Source organism: Desmodus rotundus, chromosome 9 (genome assembly GCF_022682495.2).
Source record: "Desmodus rotundus isolate HL8 chromosome 9, HLdesRot8A.1, whole genome shotgun sequence".
Classification (NCBI taxonomy): domain Eukaryota; kingdom Metazoa; phylum Chordata; class Mammalia; order Chiroptera; family Phyllostomidae; genus Desmodus; species Desmodus rotundus.
Window position 1 is genome coordinate 93,825,439 of NC_071395.1, and position 20,783 is coordinate 93,846,221.

At 52.7% G+C, this 20,783-nt stretch overlaps 1 protein-coding gene across 1 annotated transcript; it reads right to left on the bottom strand.

Annotated features, from left to right (window-relative positions):
• Nucleotides 1–9,380, bottom strand: CA4 (carbonic anhydrase 4). Its single transcript, XM_024572868.4, has 8 exons — nt 9,196–9,380; nt 4,772–4,822; nt 3,371–3,526; nt 2,561–2,706; nt 2,355–2,438; nt 2,020–2,083; nt 1,699–1,865; nt 1–782 (listed from the first exon to the last, which is right to left on the bottom strand). The coding sequence occupies exons 1-8, from the start codon at nt 9,251–9,253 to the stop codon at nt 588–590; spliced, it is 921 nt and encodes a 306-aa protein (XP_024428636.2). The 5' UTR covers nt 9,254–9,380; the 3' UTR covers nt 1–587.
• Nucleotides 9,381–20,783: the final 11,403 nt, after the last annotated feature.

A 20,783-nucleotide genomic window follows, 5' to 3' on the forward strand; every position in this document is an offset into this window, starting at 1 on the left:
TTGTACAGTGTGTCCATTTTATTTATAATGTCTCCCTACTAGACTGAATTCAGGAGGGCAGGCATTTTTGTCATAGCCCATGTCTAGAACATAGACGCTCAAGATACATTTCAGCAAATGAATGAACTCCTTGTCACCCACCTCATCTAGGCTGCACCCACCCACACCCCGCACTCTCCAGCCCCAGTACAGAGGAGAAAGCACTGGCTAGTGTCTCAGGCGCCTCTGCGTTAGCCGCCATGTTGGCCTCCGCCCGGCCTCTCTCCTGTCGCTGAGCTGGAGCTCCAAGGTGCCTTCTGCATCTCTCCCAGTGGGGTGTGGACAGGGTGATCACAAAGGTGGGGGCAGGTAACGTGCAGTCCCTGTTTCAAAGAACCTCCAGCCCCAAGGCCTCTGCCTGGAACTGGGTAGGCTGGGGGAAATGGGCAGGGGTAGTTGTGGGAACTAAAAATAGTCGTGAGAAAGGTTTCTCCAAAAATATATCCATCTTTTCATCATCATCAAAGTCCAATCTGGGAAGCCTGAGGGAGGGAGGCCCAAGCAGTCTCAGGGCTGAGGTCAGAGGTCAAGTGTCCAACTGTGAGCCATCAGCGGAGGAAGCCAGCCATCAGGCAGCTGAGTGTGGACGCCAGCAGAGCGGGCAGCGGCAAGGGCAGCAGCAGTCCCGGAGCCCGGGACTTGAACACCAGGCGCTGGCCCCGGCGCTGTAGGGGCCTGACGTTGTCCGTCATGCTCAGCTTCTGCTCATTGTCATAGTACAGCTTCTCAGAGAATGCAAGGATCTGCAGAGGGACAGGGCTTGCTAGGATGGGGACCCGCAGGGCTGTACTCCCTGCTGTGTGACCCCAGGCCAGTCACCTTGCCTCTCTAAGTCCTCATTAGTGAAGGGGCTCAGAATCCCTACCTCTCAGGTGTCAGTGCAGATGAAAAGAAAGATGTAAAGTGCTGGGCATTGGTGGGCGTTCAATTCCCATTAGCTTCCCTTAGCCAAGTGGACAGCTTGGGGGGCCTATGATTACAACTATCGTTAAAGAACAGCAGACCTCAAACCTGAGCAGGCATTAGTGCCACCTGGGGGCCTTGTTGGGCCCCAGCCTGCCAGGCCCCACCCCCAGAGTTTCTGATTCAGTAGGTCAGGGGTGAGGTCCAAGAATTTGTCTACCAAATTCCCAGGTGATGTTGATGCCATTGGTCCAGGGAACCACTCTCTGAGGACCAGTGTCCTGAAACAAAATACCACAAGGGCAGGGACGGAGGCCCTCGTGACTCACTGCTGTACCCCCAGTCTCGTGTGTTATGGGGACTCCAGGACCATGCGAGGACTGAATGACCTGTTCCCCTGCAGTGGCTGCACTGACCCTCTCTCGGCTGCCCCTGGCCAGCCCAGGCCCTCCACACAGGTGCCTCTCCCCAGGACACACGGCCCCTGCCCTCAGCTGGCTGACTCCCACCTACTTTTCAGGGTGCACCCTGGAAGCCCTTTCCTGACACCCCTGTCAGGGCCTCCCCTCCTTACACCAGAGATGGGACAGCTGGGACCCTTCCTGACTGTCTCCTTCAGGGAGTGTCTATGGATTTAACCAATAGGCCCTCAGCTCCTTGGGATGCCCCCGACCCAGGGGTCTCTGGGGGTCCAGAGGGACAGTTTCTGGGGAGCTGGGCAGTGGGAGGCTGCCGCCTCAGCTGGGCCCTGTGTACCTGGTCCTGGTGGAGCTGAATGGGGTCCTCAAACACAGTCCAGACAACCTTCTCATCACAGCTTGGCGTGGTGAGTGAGCCCAGGTAGCGGAAGTAGTGCCTCAGTTTTTCCTCCTCAGGGAGCAGGTCTAACAGGCTGATGCTCTTTTGCATTGTGGTGTTCATCACTGGTGGGGGGTGATTAAGGATACCGATGGGGGGGGAGTCTCTGAGACATTGATCTCTCTCACACCTCACTCTGAGAGCCAAGCCCCCTTTGCAGGGAGGAGTCTCCTCCACCCCTCCCATCCCCCCACCCCCGTCCTGGTCATCCTGACTCACTGGGTTTGGGAATAGCAGACAGCGCCTCCACCAGGGGCTGGAAGCCGTCATTCCTGGATCCAGCCTGGAATAGGAGGGGAGGGGCAGCTTGAGAGGGGCTTGTGGGGAGCTGGTGGTGACCGCCCACCCATTCATTCCTCTGGTCTGGGGTGGGGAGGGCAGGTAGCTGCTGCAACTGAGACCCTGAGAGACTCTGAGCCCCCGCACCCGGGGGTAGACCAGCCACTGAGAAACAGAAGGCAGGGCCTCCCCAGGTCCCTCTTGTCTTCCCGGAATCCCTGGTCTCTGGATCCTAAGAAATAGTCCCTCAGACCCTGGGGATGGGGGGTTCCTACCTCCACCAGGAAGGCCAGTACTGCAATCTTGTCTTTGGGGTCCTGGGCCTCTTTCGGGTTCTCTTTCTCATGTACTATGTGCATCTGGTGAGAGGCGAGAGAGATGGAGAGAGAATTTGGGGGGAGACCTGGACCACCCTTCTTGCCTAAGGCAGGTACATTCAGGGCCCAGCCAAGGCACTAACCTAGGAGGGGCCACCACTCACCTCCATGGCAAAACGCTCCCCATCCAGGCTGTGCTCCGAGCCCGCATCCAGCACCCTGGACCAGTGCAGGTGCAGCTGCTTGGCTCGGTACCGGGTGGCTAGTCCTCCTCCAGCAATTGTGGCCTCGTTCCCCAGCAACACCATCACTGAAGGGCATAGGAGGGGACAGAGTCCTCGAACCCACCTCCCCTAGCCTCTTCCAGCCACTCTTCCCAGCTCCACCCAGGCAAGACCACTCCTATCTCCCACCCTTCATGGGCTGTGGGCCTGCACCTGGAGGGAGGGAAAAGGGTGGGTGGTACAGCCCCAGATCTTGCCCTGGCCCCGTACTGGCCTCCCTGCCTGCCTCCCTCTGAACATCCCCCACTGCCCCAAACATGAAATTCAGTAGGTTCCTCCCTTGCTCCAACCCCTTTCCATGGTGCCCTGGTGTCCTCAGGGGAATGTCCAACCCCTCAGCCCTCAGTGACCTGCCTCTGGGCTGGCACGGCCCCTCCCAGCTTCCCTCTCTGCCCTCCACCCGTACAGAGCCACGTGCAGCTCCCTGAACACCGCGACCTGTTTCACGCCCCATGCCTTTGCACATCAGTGCTCCTTCATCCTAGGACGTCCAGACTGATCTGATGAAAGTACCGAAAATCCTGCTGGCGTGTTCTCTGCTTTCCGAGCCCTTCCTCTTCCCCCTACCCTCTCCTCAGCAAAGGTGCTCCTGGGCCTCTGTGCCCTCCTAGTACTCAGGGAACTCTGGGCCCCCCTGGACCAGGAGCCCATGCCTGCCCAGGTCCTCCATCCCACCCGTCTGGGACCCACCTGAGTGCCCATTGTTTTGGACGGTCCACTTTTGCTTCTTGTCATAGCTGGAAAAGGAGAAGCGTCCCAGGGTTTTGTTCACCTGTGCCTTGGTGGTGACGATGTTGATGGGGGACTGGCGGGTCTTCCGGCAGTCTCCACCCCACTGGTCTGGCCCTGAGTGGGAGAGAGGTGGGATCAGTCAAGGAAGCCTGGCGCCAGGGTGCAGCCTCCTCTGCTCCGTGGAGGTCAGACCCGAGCACCCCGCTCACAGGCGGCAAGGTCGTGGGATGGCTGGCAGGCCGTGTTGCAGGGGTCTCTCCGCTCAGGCACACACACACGTGTGTGCACCTGCAAAACAGCAGGTCTGGAAGTGATGGCAGGGTAGGAACAGGGTGGCTAGTTGCTGGCTGTGAGCTCTGAGAGAGGGGTTGTCCCCCTCTCAGATGCTGGGCTGTGAGGGGAGAAATGTGGTGATAATTTGCTTCATAACCTGTGTAATGAAGTTCAAAGAAGGTGAGTGGGAGAGCGCCGGAAAGGTGTGGAGTGGAGTCCCCTGGAAGGGCTGTTTATGAAAGGGCACACTGACTAGACACTGAGCATGTCTGAGGCTGCAGCGGGGAAGTAACCCCGGGGGGAGCCTGGTTCCCCGAACTGCTGGGTGGGGCTCGGGGGCGGCAGCGCTGTACCGTCACCACAGCAGAGGCAGGAAGAGAGCAGACTTCAGGGAAATTGAGAAATTCGTCAGCTTTTAAATAGAAAGTGACAAGGATCCCTTCCAGGTTCTTTTGCAAACAGGACCAAGTCTCCTTTTTTTTTTAAATCCTCACCCAAGTACATTTTTTTTCACTGATTTTAGAGAGAGAAGAAGAAGAGACAAAGAGAGAGAGAGAGAGAAGGAGGGGGAGAGAGGGAGCAAGAGAGAAAAGAGAGAGAGGAACATCAATGTGAGAGAGAAACATCAATTGGTTTCCTTCTTGTACGTGCCCCAGCCAGGAATCGAACCCACAACCTAGGCATGTGTCCCAACCAGGAATAGAACCCATGACCTTTGGTCTGTGGGACGACGCTCCGTCCAACTGAGCCACACCAGCCAGGGTCCAAGTGTCCATTTGGTAACAAGAAAGAGCGAAACGTATCTCTCCATTTGATGGTGCTGATGACACTTCATAGGGGACTCACCCTCTTGGTGACAGTGACTGTGGTGCCAGGGAAGGCTGGGTCACTCCACATTCTCTGTCCCCTGAGCACCTGGAGTGTGTGCGTGTGTGTGTGTGCGCTCGCGTACGAGTGTGTGAAGAGCTGACGTGACGGGGGGACACCCTTATCCCTCATCCTTCCCACCGTCCTGTGTCTCCATTTCAGCCTGCACGCCCCCACGCCCCATGCAGTGGGGCCTGTCTCCAGACTCGCTGTACTCACCCAGGCAGTTGTTGGAGGCCTTGGCTTGAGTCTCGTAGCACCAGTGTGACTCTGGAGCAGAGAGAGGAAGGATGTGAGGCCTGTGCGTGCGTGTGTCAGTGCATCCGTGCCCACACACGCCTCCACCAGCTTACGAGAAGTGTGCACTCAGCCTGAGCTCTGGCCTCTAAGCTCACACACACACAGGATGGGTGTGAGCACATAGTGGGTCAGAGGCTGCGAATCTCCCTGAAGTCAGAACCCCCTGGGGTTGGGGTGGGGTATTCCTGGGGTCTGGGAGAGGATACTTAAGAAGAACATGGGGGGGGCGGTGGGGAAGGAGGCAGTACGAGCAGGCAGGCTGCAGGGGTCCCTGGCCTGTGACTCATCTAGTGGTCATCCTGGCCAGCACACTGGTCCTCACGCAGGGCAAAGCAGCCACCAGCCCTTGACGGGGCTCCTCTGAGGCCCCCCGGGGTCTGGCCCCCATACCCCCCTTTGTTGCTCATCATCCCCCCCTCCCTTTTCCAACCCACACCTGGAAGGAGGCCGTGATGAGAGGGGAGGAGGAGGGTTCGGGCCTGGCTGCCTTCCCAGAACTGATCAGGGGGGCGATAGAGAACGGGTTGGCCCCTCCCTCTCGCGTTGTTAAGACCCATTGTTGGCTAAACTTTCCTAGCCCCACAGCAAGGAAGGTGGCCAAGCCCTCTCCCCAGTCCCACCACCCCACAGTCCTGGTGTTTGTGACCCGACAGACTCAGGTTCTAATCCTGGCTCTGCCTCAGGGTAGAACCGGCATCTCTGAAGTAAAGGCTGCACCACAAACCTACCACACTAATGCAAGATGGTAACAATGGGGGAGACGGGGCAGGGCAGAGGGGGACACAGTAGCTTCTGCTTTCCGCTCAGCTTTTCTGTAAACCTAAATCTGCCCTAATTAAAGTCTATTGATTTTCTTTTTCAAAGGCTGGAGAAGCAGGGTGGACAAAGCATTTGATCCAGAGCTGGAATTCTGGCCAAGTCACTTAATCTAACTAAGCCTCAGTTTTATCATCTGTAAAATGGTACTAACACCACCCACCTCATTTGAGGGCCGTGGGAGGGGGGGATTAAATGAAATGGTAGGAGTCCCTGATGCACGCACCCTTCTGTCCTGTTGCCTTGCTCCCTCTGCTCTCCTGTCAGTGCACAGATGGCCAAAGCCGCGTTGGAAAGAATTCAGGGATGAGGCAATTCCTAAGAAAAGCACAGCTTCCCCCTCAGCCTGAGCTCAGACCTCTGAGCTCACACGCCTTCCCTCCACCTTCGTGTCTGGGCTGCCCGCATCCACTGCCACCTCCACTGGGGTTCCTGGAATGGGGACAGGGTGGGGAGGGAGCCATGAGAAGGTCAGGACCTCAGTAGGGGGTGGGAGGATTTGAGGCCAGGAGCGAGCACCCACAGAAAGCTGAGCACCCTCAGAGCCACTTTGGGTGTTTGAGTTCCCCAGCTCTGGATCAAATGCTTCACCCACCCTGCTGGCACAGCCTCTTTCAGAGACGAACAGTCCCTGAGTGTTTTCCCCATAACAGTCCACCCCCTGGACAGGGCTCTGCCGCCCCAGGGCTCTGCATCTGGGAACGGCCCTATGGGTCAACTCTGCAAGGGAGAGCGGCCACTTCCTCCACAGGTGGAAGGGGCTCTGGAGCTGGTGCTGGTTCACTGGCTTCCCATCCTAGCTCTGCCTTCGCTCAGTCACTGCCTTTTCTGAGCCCCACCTTCTCCTTCAGGCAGAAGGACCTAGTGGTGTTGTTGGAGGAGACAATGGACGAGAGGCCCCCTGCTCCCATGAAAGCCTCCTTGTTATAATCCTCCTGCATCTTCCCCTGTCAGAGGTCCGGAAGGAAGAAGGGGTCCCCAAGGTCAGCCTGGATTGGAGGCCGAAGGGAAGGCCACTCCAGGGGAAGCCTTACTTAAACCAGAGTCTGAGGGAGCCAGCTGTGACGGGTGGAACCCTCCAAGCCTCCCCCCGGGGATTATTTGGTTCAGGCTGAGCTTTTCTCAGGAATTTACTCTTTCCTGCCAGCCAGGCTCCTGCGTTTGTAATGGTAACCTCTGATCCACTGCCATAATCATAGAGACTTTTGACCTGCTTGGGCGAATGCTCTTGTAACTACCCTCTTTCAGGAGGCAGGAGGCAGGAAAACACAATGTTGATGAGGCCAAGGCCAGGGGTCAGGTCCGTCTGTGGGCTGAGGACAGAGGGCCAGCTCTCAGGCAAGAGGTGGCAGGTCACACACCAGCTCAGGTTCCTGTAATTGTTGGTGAGAGGGCTGCCCTTGCAGGTGATTACCAGCCCTCTGTCTCAGGCCCCTCCTCGAGGGCCTGGGAAGGAGAATGGCCCCAGGCCCCAGACTCCAGGCTCCAGGTTCCACCGGGTCCACCTGCCCCAGCTGAACCGGAGTGAGAGACCTCACACCCACTGCCGATCCCCGAGCCACTGTTCTCCACCCTGGCTTTTCCTCCAACCCCTGTTCTTTAGAGATGGCTGAAGAATTTCTTTCTGATGGACCTTGCTCACCCCACCCTCCCACTCTGGGGGCAGGAAAAAATCCTGAAAACCAGCTCAGCAAAAGCCAAGTATGTCCTGGGCAAAGTCTCAGCAAGTCCTGGCCAGAAGGGACCCTGTATCCTCTCCCCTCCTCACTCCTTGGCATCAGATGCTCCAGGGAGCTCAGTGGGCAGCCCGGTCATTCTCCAGCCTCAATTTCCTTGGTGGGCTGGCCCCAGGCCCGTGGTAGAGCCAGCACGGCCAGCACGCATGAAGTGCCGGGCATGGTGACAGCAGCATCACACTAAAGCACTTCCATCACCATCCAATGTGAGTCCTTGAAACAACACCTGAGCTCACTACTATCCCTGCTTTGTAAACGGGAAAACTGAGAGTGACTTGCCCAAGGCCACACGGCCACAAACCAGCCGGATTAATTGCAAGGCTTTTCTCTTTCTACTCGGCCCAGCCACTTAAGTAGGTTTCAGCGTCCGACGCTATAAATCCAAGTTTTCACATCCTACTGTGGGGGAGGAAGAAACGTCCCTGTACGCTTCTAAGAGCTTTTGGCTGTCTAAGAATCAAATAGACATGAGACAGATTAACAGGAGAAAATGACCACATTTAATAAGTATGGGCGGGAACCCCTCAAGCAGGAGAGGTCAGAGATGGAAAGGAAAAAGGATGCATATGTGGCTTTCTGAGCTAAGGTTGAGGTAAGGCGCCTTGGGACTTCAGAGGGGAGATAAGTCATAAAAAGTTATTCATGGTCATAACTCTTATTATTGGCAAGGACCCCAATTTAAATTCTTTAAGGGAGAGGTAAAAGTCTTGATTGCCTTCAGCTCGAAATAATTCACAAGCCAACGCGGCACACTTGGGGGAGACCTGTTCTGAACGCCCTCACTGCCTTTTCTCTCTCCTCCTCTCCTGCGAGCTGTTGCAAGACACCCCTCACCCAGCCCTCCTGCACCCCACCGGCCCGCTCGGTCTGTCCTGCAGTCGCCGCCCGCTCTCTCCTCTGCTGCTGAGGCCCCCTCACCACTCACTCCATGACTCCAATAGGGAGCACCTAGCTTTGGAGACAGGTTTGGTGGGACAGACCCGAAGGACCGTGGGAGGGGTAGCTGAGCTGGGGACTGGCAGATGGGAGTTCCCTGCGACGGAGACGGGCCCCGGTGAGGTCGCGGGAAAGGTGCTCCCGGGATCCCTGTACCCGGCCGCTGGAAGCACCTTCAGTTCCTTATCAAATATTAACACGTTTCTCCTGCTACCTCCTACCTAGGAGAATAATTAAGAGCTTGGCCTCACCACTAATCTTTAAAGGCAAATCACCCTGGCCGGAAAGACTGGCTCAACCCGGGACCTCGGGTCCCCAGGTGCCCCCAGCCGGGCTCCCAATACAGCGCTGGCGGTTTGGCGGGAATGTGAAGGGAGGTGGCAGCCCCCAATGATAAGGAACTCAGGGTGGGAAGCGGGGGGTGCCAGGGCCCCACCACACCCAATGCCCTTGCTCTGGGCGGAGGAGGGCAACCACCCTGCCCCCAGCCCCGGCCAGCGGACAGCGACCCACGGACAAAATGGGGAGGACCGGAGCCGCGTGAGACTCCAGAAAGGACGAGAAACGGAGGCGTGCGTCGGGGCGAGTCGGAGAAGCATCCTTCTCCTGGACCCGCAGGCTCGTCTCCTCAGGGCCGCCGCACTCACGCGTGCACACGCTTCCCCCGCACCGCACGTGGCCGCACACCAGATGGCTCGCGCCCAGTCCGCCCGCAGCCTCGGCGCCCCGGGCGCACACCCTAAACGAGACGGGCGCGCACTGGTGCCGGGCGGGCGCGTCCTGGGCCGGGGGCGCGGGGCCGGGGGCGCAGAGCGGGCCACCCGAGGGGCAGGGGGCCGAAGCCCAGGCGTTCACCTGCGCGGGCCAAGGACCGGGACGCGACGAGGGCCAGGAGCGCCAGCAGCAGCCGCATCCTGCGCAGGAGCAAAGACCAAGCCAGGGGTCGCACACCGAGAAGGCCGCCGGGGGTGCTGCGATCGTGCCGGCCAGGGTTTTATAGCGGAGCCGCGACGGGGGGAGCCCCGACCACAGGACGCGGGTAGCGGCTCCTCCCCCTGGCGGAGCCTCCCCTTCCCTCGTCCAGAAATACACCGCTCCCCCCCCACCGCCTCCCCGCTCAACGCCAGAGCCCCCCTCACCCACTCCGCGTCCTCTCCCCCCCCGCCCCGCCCCGCCCCGCCCCATTCCACAGGGTCTCTGGTTTGGGAACGGGGTAGCGACATCGCAAGGTACTTGAGCCACACTAGGGTGGGCGCCTGGATTCCTGACTTTGGGTCATTTTGGCGCAGACCACTGAGCGGCCTGCTCGCCCAAGGGAGCGCCCGCCCGCCGGGCCTTGGGAAGGCAAAGGGTTGAGGGTGGGCGGCGGAGACAGCCTTGGAGGACTGGAGGGACACGCAATGGTGTTGGATCCGGTGTCCCCAGAAAGAGGGTTTGCTTCTCATATTCAGGTGGTGGCCGCGGATTCTCTGTTTCATTTCGTTTTTCTGTTTCCTCTCAGGCTGCTGCAAACATAATTTCGAAGCAGACCAAAGACCCTTCTTCCAACATAGAGTGCAGACGCCCCTAAGTGATTGTGAGTATTTGTGTGACGGCCAGAGCAGGGAGGGTTGAAGGGCCAGAGCTGAGAAATGAATTGCAAACGGGCTCAGTGAGGGAGAAACTTGTGGGGTCAGATGGGAGGGGTGGGTCCTGTTGAGTCCCCTCCACCCCTAAGAAGAGATGGGAAGAAACCAGATGGTGTCTGAATGGACCCCTAGTTTTCTCATGAGCCAGGACCTTCAGCCGAGTTTAGGGGGAAAAAAGTTCCCTTGAAGGGACCCTAGCATCTGGGGCAATGGGCGGGCTGGGGCTTGGCGGGGGCCAGGGGGTGGTGGGTGCAGTGACGGACCATAGAGAAGAAGCTGCTTCTTGTCTCAGGAGGGGTGCTGAGCTGTGGCCCCCCTGCCTCAGTGCTTCCACTCCTTCTTGGCTCTAGGTACTTTATGCCCCACATGGAGGGGGGGGGGGCTTCTGTGGGACTTTGGGAAGCTCAGACTTGGGTGAGGAAGAGGGATGGGGAACCAGGCAGTGGTCCTGGGCCCCTCCATTAACAGGAAGCCCCAGTGTTCTGGTCTAGTCGCTTCCCCATCCGTTGCCAACCTCTCAGCCTGCACCAGCCTTTGAACCTGGGCTAGGGACCTCTGAAAAGGGGTTGCCTCCCTAAGAACCGCCTGGGTACAGGGGCTTCCTCCTTCATTAGAGTGCTGGCTGACACCCCTCCACCCCCTACCTCCTGGCCCAGGATCACACAGCCCAAGCTGCAGCTTTGATCTGACAAAAGCAGGAGCGCCCTTGTCAGGCTTAGGGCCCTATTGTCCACACAGCCTCAGACTTCAGCTGCCAGCCTGGGACAGTGACAGGGGAGGGTTCTGCACCCCGGGGGTTAAGGGGCTACTGATCAGTGACTATGAGATCCACTTCAAAGTCCATGCATTGCCCCCCCCCCCGTGGGGGGAGGAGTGTTGCGGGGAAGCTGCCCCCTAGGTAACCCTGCTCTTCTCAGGTCAGTGCACCCCTGGTATGTTTTTGGGCCAGCAAGACGGGGAAGGAGAGCCAGGCCCCAGTGCAGGGGTCCCTCTCAGGCTTGGGGCTAGGGAGGAGGGTAAGGATGGGCACTTCCTCATGATGCGTCTTAATCACAGACACTGAGGAGGTGGGAGTGGCTCCCGCCCCATCTGCCATCTTGGACTCCAAGGTTACCCAGGGTCAGGAGGCCCCCACTCCTGGTCTGAACATCCCCACTCTTATCTCCCAGCCCGGACCCCGTCCTGGACTGCCATACACCACTCACCTGTCCCTGTTTCTCTCCAGTGGAGAGGACAAGGCCCTCATTAGAGCAGGGATGGCCCTGACAGAGCTCCTCCAGCTTCCAGCCCAGCCCTGCACGCCCTGGCCCTGCCTCGGCCTCCTCCCTTTCACTCGGCACAGGTTCCCCAAGACCCTGCATTCAAGCCTCTGCTCTTCCTCTGACTCAAGGACGACCTTGGGCAACTTTCCTACTTTTTGCAACTTCCTTATCTGCAAGGTGGGGATGATAATCTCTGCCCTTCCGACCTCTGCCAATAAACAGTTATTGGACTTGCTGCAAGCCCGGACTTCCACAACCAGCCTCACGGTGTGGCACTGACCCACTGCAGATGCAGAGATGAATCACAGTTCTCATCCTCCAGGGATCTGCACTCACAAGGCTCTGCCCGCAACAGGAAGGAGGCAGTGGGCAAACCAAAGGGTTTTGAGGTCAGGCAACCCTGAGATCACTTCTGTTCCACCCACTTGTTCTGTGATATCAGCAGAGCCTCAGTTTCCCGCATCTGTAAATTGAAAGTTATACCCCTATCTTCCTCATAGGCTCCTGTGAGGATTCCATGAGCTAAAGTCCAAGGGGGGCTGATCCATGCTGGTCACATTAGTGCACATGACCATGACCTCTAAGTGGAGGTCCTTTCACTTGGATTAAACATGACCCTAGGTAGGTATTGATCTGGGTTCGGGTGGCAGGGGACACCAGGCTGCGCCCAGGGAGGGGACCTGGCATCCTGGCTCCTCCTAGACTCCTAAGAACGAGGGAGGGGTGAGGAAGGCTGAGGGGCAAGAGGGAAGCTCCGACTGCACGGACCTGAAAATGTTAAGATCTGATTCTACCCTTCCTGGGACTCCGATTTGGTAGAGTGGGGTGGAGCCTCATATCTCAGCACTGCACTCGTGTTCATAGATGAGAGGAAGGCCTAGAACTGACCTCTAAACAGAAAAGTAAGCCTGTGTTCAGAGGGTTAGGTGGGCAGACAGAGTATGCAGCAAAAGCTTTGAATGGGCCTTGGAATAACACTGCCCTGGGTTCACATTCCACCCTCAACCCTTACCTTCTCCTCCCTCAGGCTCAGTGTCCTGATCAGGAAAATGGGGGCAAACACAGCACCGGCCCCCCATGGCTCTGTTTAGGATTCAGCTTGATGATGCTGGATAAAGGGTGTGGCGGAGGGCCAGGCACTTAGTAAGTGCTCAACAAACCTCAGCTGTAGTTGCTGGCTGTTGAGGGCAACAGTGGCATATGCCCATGACACCAGAGCCCAGGGGAGTGGCACCTAACTCAGCCAGTCAGTAGGGAATCAAAGAAGGCTTGCTGGGGGAGATAAGCTGACAAGTAATTACTCCCAACAAGAAAGGGAAATCCAGGCAGAGGAAACGGAATGAGAAAAGGCATGGAGGTGGGGTGGGTGGATGGAGCATCAGTGAGAGGTGAAATGTGGAGATGGAGCTGGAGAGGAGTGTGGTCCTAAATGGATGGCATTTGTCTGTTGGGATTAGAAGGTTGGACTCACCTTTCCTTCGAAGAGGTGTAGATATCAGGGACCTGATTTTATAGGCCAGGAAACATCCTTGGTCACTTGACTCTAGAAAGGGACGAGGATAAAAGAAAGAAAGAGAAGGGTAGGGATCTTCACCCATTTCTCTGAGTTACAGAAGAGGAAGCTGAGGCTCAGAGAGGGCAGTGACTCAACTAAGTTGCCCAGCAAGGAGAGAGTAGAGCTGGGATTTGAACTCTGGTCTCCCACCCCCAGCCATGCTTTCTTTCCATGCCATCTCATTCCCTGAAACACACACACCTTCCTCCCTTTGGGACTCCCAGCCTCCACCTCCCCTTGCTTTCTGCAGAGTCTCCTCTTATTAGAAGATGAGTAGGATTGTAGAGACTGCAATTTTCGTATCCCTGGATGTTGAGATTAAACCCACATGCAGAACAAGATTTAACCAATAGCCTCAGCGGATCTCTGCCATTTTCTAGCACAGACCAGAAAGCTCCTTTCCTGCCAGCATCTGTGAGGCTGCAGTCCCTCTTCCCTCAGCTTCACATCTACCCTCTTTCTCTGGTCTGTAGAGAGAATCCTGGGTGAGCAGGAAGAGGGGGACAGAGAGAGAGCTGGGGGTTGTCATGGGGTTGTCATGGCTTCCTTACTAGAGGAGTTGGCAGGAACTTATGGGCCTGAACATTTTTAAATAACAACACCAGTAAGAAGCATGGAATAATCCAGGCCTGGAGATGACATATGTTCTGTTCCTGTCCTGCGGAGTTCAGGAAAACTCCCCCATGGCTCTCCCCTCCCATCTCCTCTCTGCATCTAAGTGTCTAAGCCAGGCTCACACCAGCAGGAGACTGAGATCAGGACAAAGCTTCCTTGTGTTTTCCAAGTGTATTCATCTACATTCTGGCTTCGTAGTGGAAGGACATCTAAAGAGGGTGATGAGGATGGAAGGGGGGGAGGGGCAGGGAAAAGGGAAGAGCCACACAGGCCGGGTGGGTCACTCAGTTGGAGCATCGTCCTGTGCATCAAAATGTACGGTACCATTCCTGGTCAGGGCACGTACCTAGGTTGTGGGTTCAATCCCTGGTCGGGTGTGTAGGGGAGACAACCGATTGATGTTTCTTTCTCTCTCTCCCTTGCTCTCTCTCTAAAATCAATAAACATGTGCTCGGGTGAGGATTACAAACAAGCCACACAAGCAGCCTTGCAGACAAAGGGGACAGTCCCTACTCCATGAATGCTGTGGCAACAACCCCTTTGGGTGGGTGGGGGTGTTGTGATTTCTTTTTTCTTTGATTATCCAGGTAATACCTACTTAGTGTAGAATATTTGGAAAGAAGCAGGGGGGAAAAGTCACCAATAACCTTATCTTCTAAAGGGAACCATTTTATAATTTGACTTATTTTTAAGAAAAAAAAAATTTAGCCCTGGCTGGTGTGACTCAGTGGATTGAGTGCTGGCCTGTGAACCAAAGGGTCGCCAGTTCAATTCCCAGTCAGGGCACATGCCTGGGATACAGGCCAGGTCCCCAGTAGAGGGCGCATGAGAGGCAACCACACATTGATGTTTCTCTCCCTCTCTTTCTCCCTCCCTTCCCTCTGAAAATAAATAAATAAAATCTTAAAAAAAAGAAAAATAATTTAAAGAAAACAACCACCCCACTTTAATCCATCTGTTTTTAATTTTTCCATCTTCCCTTTTACTCTTTACATGCAAAACACAATTGACATAGTGAACAACTTAGCATCCTGTATTTTTAAAAAGATTTTATCTATTTTTAGAGAGAGGAAGGGAGGGAGAAAAGGGGAGAAACACTGATGTGCAAAAGGAACATCTGTCTGTTAGGGGAATCAAACCAGCAACCTTTCAGTCTGCTGGACTATGCCCAATCCACTGAGCTACGCCAGCCAGGGTGTGTCCTGCTTTTTAACCTTGACATTTTACTGTAAACATGAGTAAGTGTTAACCTCACAGCCTTCACAATTGTTGTCTTGTGGCTTCACAATGTACACAATGTTAAAAAGCAAAAATAAAAAAAAATGAAAACCAAAATTGAACAGAGTTAATTTGAAGATCAAATTGGCTTTATTAAGCAATTCATGGACTGGGCTTTTAAAAAAAATTCCCATCCTACACCCCCTCCCCTTTGTCAACCACCAGCTTGTTCTCTATATATGGGTCTGTTTCTGTTCTGTTATTCATTTTTTTTAGATTCTACATATAAGTGAGATTGTACAGTATTTGACAAGTGTGATTGTACAGTGTCTGACTTATTTCACTTGGCATAATACCCTCTAGATCCATCCATATTGTCACAGATGGCAAGGTTTCATGCTTTTTTATCATTGAATAATATTCCACCATGTATACTCATGCATACAATCTCTTCTTTACCCATTCATCTGCTGATGGGCATCCAGGTTGCTCCCCTATCTTGGATATTACTAGTAATGCTGCAGTGAATATAGGGGTACCTATATCTCTCCGAATTAATGTTGTTTTCTTTGGATAAATACCCAAAAGAATAATTTCTGAGGAATCTCTATATTGTTTTTCACAGTAGCTGCACTAATTTATGATCCCGCCAACAGATGAGAAGGGGCCCCTTTTCTCCACATCCTCACCAGCACTTGTTACTTGATGTATTGATGACAGCCATTCAGAGAGTGTGACATAATATCTCACTGTGGTTTGAGTTTTCATTTTCCTGATGGCTAGTGATGTTCATCATCTTTTCACATGTCCGTTGGCCATCTGTACGTCCTTTTGGGAGAAATGCCGATTGAGGTCCTCAGCCCATTTTTTTAATCAGGTTGTTTGAGGGTTTGTGTGTGTGCGTGTGTGTTAAATTGTATGAGTTCTATATATGTTTGGATAGTAACCCCTTATCAGATGTATCATTTGTGAATATCTTGTCCCATTCAGTAAGCTGTCTTTTGGTTTCGTTTCCTTTGCCGTGCAAAAACTTTTTAGATTGATGTGGTCCCATTTGTTTATTTTTTCTTTTATTCCCCTTGCTCAAGGAGACATATCCAAAAGATAATACTAAGAGCAATGGAAAAGAGTTTACTGCCTATGTGTTCTTCTAGCAGTTTTACAGTTTTACGTCTTAACATTTAAGTCTTTAATACACTTTGAGTTTATATTTGTATATGGTGTAAGCAAGTGATCAATTTCATTTTTTTTTTTTGCACGTGTCTGTCCAGTTTTGCCAATACCATTTATTAAGGAGGCTGTCTTTACCCCACCGTCTATATTGGGCTGGCCAAGAAGTTCTGTAAAATGGCTCTGGTAGTGATTAGTTGTCTTTAACTTCATTCAAAACAATTTTGTTAGGCTGTATTGTGACAGCTGTCATATCAGCGTGCATTTAAAAAAAACATCAAAATTGGTGAATTTTTGTGTAGCCATTTTAATATTAAAGATGGAAGGAAATAAGTGTCATTTTCAGCATAGTGCGCTTTATTATTTCAAGAAAGGTAAAAACACAACTGAAATGCAGAAGGAAGATAAAAATATGAACAGTAAAATGGCAATAAATACTATCTATCAACAATTGATTCTAAAACTCAAAATACGCAAACAAGCAGAACAGAAACAGAATCGTAGATACAGAGAACTTTTGATGGTTGCCAGGTGGGAGGGACCAGGGGAATGGGTGGAAAAGATGAGGAATTAAGAAGTACAGATTGGCCCTGGCTGGTGTGGCTTAGTGTTTTGAGCATTGGCCTGCGAACCAAGGGGTCACTGGTTCCCTTCCCAGTCGGGCAGGGCACATGCCTGGGTTGTGGGCTGGGCTCCCTGGTGGGGGACACGTGGGGGGGGCATGTGAGTCAACCATGCATTGACGTTTCCCTCCTTCTCTTTCTCCTTCCCTTGCTGTCTAAAAATAAATAAATAAAATCTTGAAAATAAAGAAGTGAATATATCCTATAATATTTTATATTTAATTACAGTGAAGTATTATTTTCACTTGACTTAAACCTAAGCTTTATGATTTACATTAGTTATACATATGCTTTTCTTACAATTGTTTAGAAACAAAAAAATGTTTAAATACTTTATTTATTTATTTTCAGAGAGAGAGGAAGGGAGGGAAACATGGATGTGTGAGAGAAACACATCAGTTGGTTGCCTCTTGTGCGCCCCCAAAGGAGGACCCAGCCCATAACCCAGGCATGTGTCCTGACAGGGAATCGAACCCACAGGCCAGTGCTCAATCCATTGAGCCACACAAGCCAGGGCATATAAACAAAATTTTATTTCATTTTATTTTTTAAAAGATTTTATTTATTTATTTTTCATAGAGAGGGGAAGGGAGAAAGAGAGGGAGAGAAACATCAATGTGTGAGAGAAATTATCAGTCGGTTACCTCTCACACACCCCCAACCAGGGACCAGGCCCGCAACGCAGGCATGTGCCCTGACTGGGAATCGAACCAGTGACCTTTTGGTTCATAGGCCAATGCTCAATCCACTGAACCACACCAGCCAGGGTCAAAATTTTAAGTCAAAATAAAAAAAATAACAAAGAATTTTTCATATAAATAAATAAATAAATCTAGGTATGGTTACCATGGACTTTTAGCATGAGTGAAGGCATTTTGGGCCTGTGATTTTCTCCTTAGCAGGCAGTATCCCATCTAGCCAGTAGAAAGTAGAAAGGCACTTCAATGAGTGGTACAAAATAAAAGGTTTTTATTTTTTTAACATTGTTTTATTTATTTATTTTTGTATTGTTGTTCAATTACAGTTGTCCCCATTCTCCCCCCCCCCATTACTCTCCCCTGCCCTACCCATCCCCCACCTCCCACATTCAAACCACTCCCCGCCTCCGCTGCTCTGGTTGTATTTTGCTCCCTTGTTTGTTTTGTAGGCAGAAAGGGGTGGGACTAAGAAGTTAAGAGTGGATTATTTCAGGTAGGGGGTTCTAATCAGGAAATTCCAGACTGGTTTAAAATTCTACTCCTGGGAGAGGCTGACACTGAATTAGGTTAGTTATTAAGTTTGGGCTTAATGATATGGCAACAAAAGTGACTCCATTTTGCCTTCCTCCATTCCTCTCTTTCTTTCTCTCTTCCTTCCTTCCTTCCTTTCTTTCTCTCTTCCTTCCTTCCTTCCTTTCTCTCTCTCTCCTTTCTTTCTTTCTTTCTTTCTTTCTTTCTTTCTTTCTTTCTTTCTTTCTTTCTTTCTTTCTTTCTCTCTTTCTCTCTTTCTCTCTTTCTCTCTCTTTCTTTCTTTCTTTCTTTCTTTCTTTCTTTCTTTCTTTCTTTCTTTCTTTCTTTCTTTCCTTTTCTTCCTCTCTCCCTTCCTTTCTTTCTCTCTCCCTCCCTTTCTTTCTCTCTCTCTCCCTCCCTCCCTCCCTTCCTTCCTTTCCTTCCTTCCTTCCTTCTTTCCTTCCTTCCTTCCTTCTCTCTCTCTTCTTTCTTTCTTTCTTTCTTTCTTTCTTTCTTTCTTTCTTTCTTTCTTTCTTTCTTTCTTTCTTTCTTTCTTTCTTTCTTTCTTTCTTTCTTTCGTGTCATCGGTTTACTTATCAAGGTAAATAACACTGCAGGGAACCTCTTCCCATTGAAGGGGCAGGACCACAGGCTGGGGAGGGAAACTGGGGTCCCAGTTTCATTCCCCAGCTCCTCACTGAGCAGAACTACCTTCACTTCATGAAAATACTTTGGAGGTGGGATAAGGATTAAGGCAAAAGATTTGTGAGGCATCTCCTCTAAGGGGCCCTCAGAGGCCAGTTGGAGAATCTAAGCCTGGAGTTCTAACTCTTTGACCTCTGATGTGCCTGTAAAACAGGGAATGTGTGGGAGCAGGGAGGAGGTGAAGGCGGGGGGTGGACGAGGATGGTGTTTCTGTGTAGATCTGCAGGGTAGAGATGTTACGGGAAAGGGACTCATCCAGGAGTGGGTCTGCCTCAGGACAGCCATTAGTGTGTGGGTTCTTGACTTCATGCAGGAAAAGATTTCACAACCCAAGCCCAGGTGAATTTGAGAGTATGTTTATTAAGGCTGGGAACAGTGAAACAAAGGAAGTGCTTAGGGTAGGTAGAAGCAGCACCAGAAGAGAGCTTAGGCGGTGCTCTGCTTTGGCTTTTTAGAAACGTTATAGGAAAGAAGTGGGCCATGCTGGGCTGCGTGGACTCACTGAGAAGTAGAAGTCACAGTGAAAGAAGTGAGCAAAGGCAGAGCTGCTAGGACAGAAGAAGCAACAGGAGAGAGCCTAGGCGGTGCTCTGCTCTGGCTCCCTAGAAACGTTATAGGAAAGAAGTGAGCCACGGTGGGGCTGCTCTCAGCTCACTGGAAAGTCAGAGCAAAGGGGGCCTTGGAGACAGAGTCAGGGGCAATCCTGGGACGAGCTGTTGCTGCTGTTGCTTCCCTGGTTGCAAGTCTCCTGGAGGCCCTCAGAGTTTAAGAGAGAGAAGTAATGATGCACACCTGAGAGGGAAGAAAGGCGTGGCTGTGCTCCGGATAGAGCCCTTCCTGGGCTTTGTCTTGAGCGTCCTTAACTCTTTTCAAAGGTGGGAATTTTAGGGGAGGTCTTAGGGGAGGATCTCAATAGAATATTCATCACCTTTATGCTGATGCACCAAAATGAGATGATCCCCCTGACTTTCTGTGTCCTTGGGGTTGGTTGGCACAGATGAAACTAATTGGATTTCTGTTTCCTATCACCCTGAGTAGGGTGATTCAAGCTATTTACCCTCTGATTGGGGAGAAGTGTAAACTGTTTACTCTGTAGTGTCCTTAGTTAGGGAAGGCAAGATTTTGCCATTTACTAGATGTCTGTAAACTACTGTTTGCTTCGGTTTCCCTGTTCCCCTTCTCCTGGCTTACTGACCTTCTTAGAGAGGTTGTGAGAAGAGTGAGTGCTTGTGGGTGCTCTTCCCACAATTGTATTTGCACAATGGCGCCCTCTGCTGTCCCTGCTTTCCCAGCAATTCAGCACCTTTTATAGTTTGGAAGTCCTTCCTCCTGTCTGTCCATCCCTAGCGTTTCAGTTGTGGGGAGGGCACCATTTAATGATAACAAAGTAACATTCAGAGAGCTGAAAAACAGCTCTTTAGGTCCACCACATGCCTGATACCCAGAACGTTAGCCTGCTTCCCCAGACTTCCCGATGCTACTACCACATGTGACCTCTAATGGCCCCACCTATTTCTTTGAGTTGTGACCCTGGTTCCTCCATGCCCTGGGAAGGATGAAGGTGTCAGAGCTGCAGAAAGAAGCTGAGATTTGGCAAGTCCGAATAGATAGCTCACTTCTGCCTCTGCAGGTCCTGTGAGATGGTAAGGTCAATTCTTCCCTGCTTCCTCCCTTATTTTGGCAAACCAGAAATTGGGGGCAGTGTCTCTGCCATAGTAAGTAACCCAGAGTTAAGCCTGAATGTATGATAGTCATAGTTTAATGAGGCCTATATGGGACTCGGTGGGCTTCATGGGTGTAGAACTTGTGTAGTCCCAGAGGGGCTGCACTTGGGTTAAAGTTCTGGTGTCACCGTCTTGAAATGCTTAACAATTTTTTAACAAAGGGCCTTGCTTTTTCATTTTGTGGCCCATATGGGGTGAGCACGGGAAGTGCAGTCTTCTGGCTGGCTGCCCACCCTCCCAGGGCTGGCCCAGCCATGGCCAGGCAGTGGAGATCCTGAGAACAACCTGAGAACCCGCAACCCCTTGTAGAGTACTGGGCTGGCTCAGGTCCTGCTTTCTCACAGGAAACGCTCCCTTGCTTGAAACCTAGGGCACCGGACTGCTCCCTCCCCTGCCCCCAAGGCCTCTCCTTGCAGCACTGCCTGGAAGCCAGCTCTTTGGCACAAGGGCTGCTGAGGCTCTGGGGGCTGTGCACCTGGTTCAGCCCAAGCCCTGTTGCCACGGGGCCAGCCTGGGCTGGAAGTCTTGTCTGACAGGGCTGGGTGCTGGCAACTGGGCACTCGCTATAGGCTCAGCTCACCTGGAACATGCCAGGGGCACCTGCCAGCCCTGCTCTGCAGACTTCTGCCTCTACTATCTGGTCTTCCTCCGGGTCGCACACTGTGACTCAGGATTAAGATAAGAAGGCAGGAGGAGGCCCTGGGGGTGGCCTTGGAAGAATGTGCAGGGGCAGAG

Excerpts from the sequence above, each read along its gene's own strand:
- CA4 (XM_024572868.4), bottom strand. The coding sequence starts at position 9,253 with ATGCGGCTGCTGCTGGCGCTCCTGGCCCTCGTCGCGTCCCGGTCCTTG. Across the intron at positions 2,707-3,370 it reads CCAAAACAATGGGCACTCAG|TGATGGTGTTGCTGGGGAAC; the intron begins GTGGGTCCCAGA and ends TATGCCCTTCAG. Across the intron at positions 2,439-2,560 it reads GGGAGCGTTTTGCCATGGAG|ATGCACATAGTACATGAGAA; the intron begins GTGAGTGGTGGC and ends GCCTCTCACCAG.